Source organism: Octopus sinensis, linkage group LG4 (assembly GCF_006345805.1).
Source record: "Octopus sinensis linkage group LG4, ASM634580v1, whole genome shotgun sequence".
NCBI lineage: Eukaryota > Metazoa > Mollusca > Cephalopoda > Octopoda > Octopodidae > Octopus > Octopus sinensis.
Window position 1 is genome coordinate 83,382,535 of NC_043000.1, and position 5,885 is coordinate 83,388,419.

The 5,885-nt window shown below is 40.8% G+C and overlaps 1 protein-coding gene across 1 annotated transcript in view; it reads right to left on the reverse strand.

The window, feature by feature from the left end:
• LOC115210918 (E3 ubiquitin-protein ligase MYLIP) overlaps positions 1-5,568 on the reverse strand; it is an 88,764-nt gene extending 83,196 nt beyond the window's left edge. Inside the window, exon 1 of the mRNA XM_029779702.2 lies at positions 5,433-5,568. Coding sequence (XP_029635562.1) covers positions 5,433-5,490 — 58 coding nt within the window. The 5' untranslated portion in view covers positions 5,491-5,568. The remainder of the gene's footprint in view (positions 1-5,432) is intronic.
• Positions 5,569-5,885: the final 317 nt, after the last annotated feature.

Sequence of the window (5,885 nt, forward strand, 5' to 3'; positions counted from 1 at the left end):
TTCCACTCGTACGGTACCTTACTACTTTATTTTGTTATTATATATATATATATATATTATATATACTAGCTGAAGGTGACCGCTCTACGCGCGGGTAAGAGGTGTGTTGTTACTTCTGTTGCTTCCTTTCAGCACGTAAAAAACGCCATCCGAACGTGGCCGATTGCAGCGCCGCCTTGACTGGCTTCTGTGCCGGTGGCACGTAAAAAGCACCAACCGATCGTGGCCACTGCCAGCCCCCCTGGCACCTGTGCCGGCGGCACCCACTACGCTCACAGAGTGGTTGGCGTTAGGAAGGGCATCCACCTGTAGAAACACTGCCAGATCAGACTGGAGCCTGGTAAAGCCTCCTGGCTTCCCAGACCCCGGTCAAACTGTCCAACCCGTGCTAGCACGGAAAACGGACGTTAAACGATGATGATGATGATGATTCTCCCTCTTTCTCTCCTTCTCTCTCACTTTCCCCACTCTATACTCTTCATTCTCTCGGACTCTCCCTCGCTTTTCTTACTCTCTATCTTATCTATTATCTCCCATTTATAAACAACAAAAGATCTTGAGTAAGTTGAGAAATATTTAGAAAGATCAATCATAAATATCAGGCAGCAACAACGGAAAGGTCTGCTTCAAGGCAGACAGCAAAACAGTAACATTTAAAAGGGACAGACGAACTTGCGAGCTGAATAAAAATAATAAAATATTGGAAACCAAAGTTTGAAGGGATAGAATATGAGGATAGTAGAGTCACCATGGCTGGCATTTCTTAACGACGGACAGCAACGTTTTGACAGTTTAACGGCTGGCGTAAAATTTTGAACTTGATGTGAAAGAAAATGCCTAAACATCAAGTTTTGAAGTGATTCTTTCTCACGACAGTAAACTCACTATGGCAAGCATTCAAAACTTCTTCATCATGGACGGCAACACATTGACGATTAAAAGGCTAAGGCAAATTTTTTAGCTTGATGTAACAGAGAATTCCTAAACACCCGCTCCTTTAAATTTTAATCCCCTTCCAGCCCCATTTAGACCCCTTTTCACATTTTGGTTAATATAACCCGATTTCATTCGGGTCTACTGGGGCCACATTTTATAAGATGAGGAATTTTGTCCTAGAGGTCACGCCTTTCATTTGAGGGGAAAAAATAGTTGTCATGCAAACTTGCCAGCACTTTAAACATAGGTCTGCATATTTTCAGCTCAACCGACCACATAATGCACACATCATATATATATATATGTATATATGTGTGTGTTTGTGTGTGTTGGAGTCTCTCTCATACGTGAGCATGTGTTGGTTGTGGCGATGATAATTCTCTCTATGAATGCAGACAGATACATAAAAGAACGCCATTTGATGAAGTGAAAGTGATGGGAAGGTAGGAAATAGAGTGAGTGAAAAAGTGCTGGTAAGGGAGCGTGAGTGAGTGAGGAAGACAGATACATTAAAGAATGGGAGTGGACTTATCAAAGTGGATTTTTGGCCCTAGCAACGACACCTTTTAAGATAGGTGCATCGTCACCTCATTTTACATGTCCCTGTAAATTTTGGAGTCAATCCGACGGGATGTAGTGGCCTTGAAAGCGATCCAAGCGGTCCAAACGCATTTCAGTTTTATATATATATATATATATATATATAATATATATATATATATATAATATATATGTGTGTGTGTGTGTGTGTGTGTGTGTGTGTGTGTGTGTGACGTTTGTTGTTGTTAAGGTGCTGGTTGCCAGTATGCGAGTATGCAAATGGGAGAACAGCGATCGAGGTTTAAGAAAATGTATATTTATCGTTACGTTGTATACATCCAAAATCACGACGGGTTGGCATGTATAACAAGTAAATGGAAAAGCATGCGAGGAAAAAAGAGTGAATTTCGGTCGGTATGTGTGTACATGTTCTCATAGTGGGGTATAGAGAGAGATATGGTAATGTGACAGAGAAAAGAAAGTGAGTTAGTGAAAGTGAGACAGTCGAGGGAAGTCTTGCACAGTTGCTGATTGTAACTTTCTTTCTCCCTCTGGCCGTCTTCGTCTCTAGCGGCTGCCTGCTCGTGGCCATGACTATAGTTGTCCATTCACTAACTAATTTCTTTATTGCCAGTACATGGCTCACGTAAAGGGGACATCACAAGGACAAAGCAAAAACATCTAGGGACTGGGGTTATACACTAGTTAGTTGGTATAAAAGTCAGATATAATAAAATCGAATGAACTTGAAGAATACAATGAAATCGAAACGAATTAAATGAATTAAGAATTAAATGGTTATATATTTTTCTGGGTTTGTGTTCGACCTGCCGGTTTTTTAAAATTCTTTCTTACTCTTTATAATAATTTTTCGTTTTTTTCTTCGTTTTTTCCTTGTTTTCGGTTCAGACCGGCTACACTAGCTCGGCCTCATTCACTCTCAACTTCCTTACGACATTTGTCATCTTTTCTCAAACGTTCTTTGAAGCAGGAACCTCTTCTCCAGACTGATCTTCCTGGACAGATGGTAGTTAAAAAAACTAACCAACCCATGTCCGGAGATAAAGTTGTTTCTCTCAATTCCCCTTCCACGCGTTACCCATATTGTCTCTTTCACTACTGCTACTACGCAGAAAAATGACGCCTCCTTTTCCTTGTTAAAGGAGGGTGGCGGTACAATCTTGATGATAGACTCAGTTGATAACCTCACTCTTTCCGTATCTGATACCAGTTGTTCGACATAGGTTATCAATCCCCTCAGTTCTTCACAATGTACGAAGGCGTGCGTGACAGTTTCACTGACATGCCCGCACCTCGGGCATGTGGGTAGGATACCAGCACCATGCCTTGACAATCTCTCGCGAACTGGCAAGGCCGATCTGTAGCACAACCAGACCAGGGATTTCTGGAAGTTGTCCCTTGGCCCGAATGTTCTTTTGAGCAGATTCCTCATCGAAACCTAGAGTCTCCCACAGGATGTCGTCGGACATATGCTCTACAAACCCGCTATAAAATCCACAGTGCTTTTGAGCTGTTAAGTGAAATTTGGCAATCGAGGATCGAATCCACTCTATGCCTGCATGAAGTGTGCATGCCACTATATACACACACACTACACACACACACACACACACACACACACACACACACACACACACACACACACACACACACACACAAATATGCAGGGACACTCCTGTCGTAGACAACAAATGGGGGTTCTTAGTGAACAACCTGCACAAGTGATTTGTTTATAGTGATTAAATATTTGAGCACCACATAAGCTCAGTCTCTCCATCAAATCAACATTATCTACACAGGTGCATGATGTGCCACGAGTCAGATGTCGAAGTGATGGCAGAGCAACGTGAAGTGAAGTGTTTTGCTCAAGAACTCAACGTAGCTCCTTGTCCGGGAATGCAACCAACGATCTCGCGTGAGTGCAACGTTCTAACTACGTACCTTGAATAAGCACGGATTCTCCTGTCGTAGGCGACAGATGAGCATTCTGCAATTTCTGATTGAACCTCCTTCACAGATGATTTGCTTAAACTGATCCGATGTTTGCATATACAAATATGCATATAAAAATATACATACATAGGCGCAGGAGTGGCTGTGTGGTAAGTAGCTTGCTAACCAACCACATGGTTGCGGGTTCAGTCCCACTGCGTGGCATCTTGGGCAAGTGTCTTCTGCTATAGCCCCGGGCCGACCAATGCCTGTGAGTGGATTTGGTAGACGGAAACTGAAAGAAGCCTGTCGTATATATGTATATATATATATATATATGTGTGTGTGTGTGTTTGTGTGTCTGTGTTTGTCCCCCTAGCATTGCTTGACAACCGATGCTTGTGTGTTTACGTCTCCGTCACTTAGCCGTTCGGCAAAAGAGACCGATAGAATAAGTACTAGACTTACAAAGACTAAGTTCCGGGGTCGATTTGATCGACTAAAGGCGGTGCTCCAGCATGGCCGCAGTCAAATGACTGAGACAAGTAAAAGAGTAAAAGAGTATACATATATATACACACACACATACAAATGCAAATTTACATGCATTTACAAGTATATATATATATATATATAAACACTCACAATATATATATACTCCTTTACTCCTTTACTTGTTTCAGTCATTTGATTTCGGCCATGCTGGAGCACCGCCTTTAATCGAGCAAGACGACCCCAGGGCTTATTCTTTGTAAACCTAGTACTTACTCTATGGGTCCCTTTTGCAGAACCGCTAAGTTACGGAGACGTAAACACACCACCATCGGTTGTGAAGCGATGTTGGGGGACAAACACAGACACACAAACATATACACACGCATACATATATGCACATATATACGACGGGCTTCTTTCAGTTTCCGTCTACCAAATCTACTCACAAAGCTTTGGTCGGCCCGAGGCTATAGTAGAAGACACTTGCCCAAGGTGCCACGCAGTGGGACTGAACCCGGAAACATGCGGTTGGTAAGCAAGCTACTTATCACACAGCCACTCTTGTACCTATAAAATATTCATTTCTGCTCTAGGCACAAGGCCCGAAATTTTTTTGTTGAGGGGGTGGGGGCGCAGTCGATTAGACCACACCAGTACGCAACTGGTACTTAATTTATCTACCCCGAAAGAAAGAAAGAAAGAAAGGTAAAGTCGACCTCGGCGGAATTTGAACTCAGAACGTACAGACGAAAAACCGCTAAGCGTTCCGCCCGGCGTGCTAACGTTTCTGTGCCAAGAAGACCCAAGGTGTCAGGTAATGCTGAGTAAGTGCTATGGACAAACTATAGTTAAGCTCCAGGTTCGATAACGATACAAATGAGTCCAACGTAGGTCGTGTATTAGCATGCATATATATATATATATATATATAATATATAATTAACAGAATGAAATAAAAAATCCAAGTCTGTGAATAATGTTCTTTATAAATGTTCTGAAAATAATTCACAGCTTTGGATTTTTTATCTCATTCTGTTAATTATATGTGTGTGTGTATATATATATATTTACACACACACACACACACACACACACAATTATACATATAGAAACATAAAGATACAAATATACATATACAAATACACATATAGTAAATATACATACATACAGTAAAGATGGGAGAAGAAACATAAAAACAGACACGAGGTTTTTGGGCTTCAACAGAAGATTTCATGCAGACTTGCAGAAGGATCAGATCAACACGCACGGTTGCCCTCTAAACCGGCTTGTAATGCAAGAAAAATCGATGATGATGGTGGTGGTGGTGATGATGATGATGATGATGACAATGATGTTAATGATTGCGATGGCAGTGGTAATAATGTAAGTTAGGTTTTTTTTTTTCTGTGCTACGATATATAAAAAAAAACAAAAAAAAAGAAGTAAAATGGGTGAAAGAAAATAAGTATTCAAAACGGCGCCACAACAAAAGTGCAAGTTTAGCTTACCGTGTGTTCCAGGAACCGAGTTAATGGGGGTAACTAACACACGCAAGCTCATAGTCATACACAAGTGACGGGTGATTAAACTAGTTAATGTTTAGAAGAATTGTAACAATGATCTCCGTTTCCTGGCCTTTTCTTCCAAAGGTTACATTGTGACATACAAATTTTGTTTTATTTTATCGTAGTTTCAATTGTTTGCTTTTAGCTCTTTGTATTATTAATGCTGCTACGACTATTTTAGTAGTAGTAGTAGTAGTAGTCATCGTTTTATGGTTGACACTGTTTTTGGTCTCCTAACTGACATCATTGCGTCATATCTGGGTACATTGATAACAATGTTTGATTAATATACGCGCGTGTATATACTTGTGTGTGCGTGTGTATATACATTACACACACACTCATATACATACATATACATAAACATACACATATATATATGTATGCATATATATA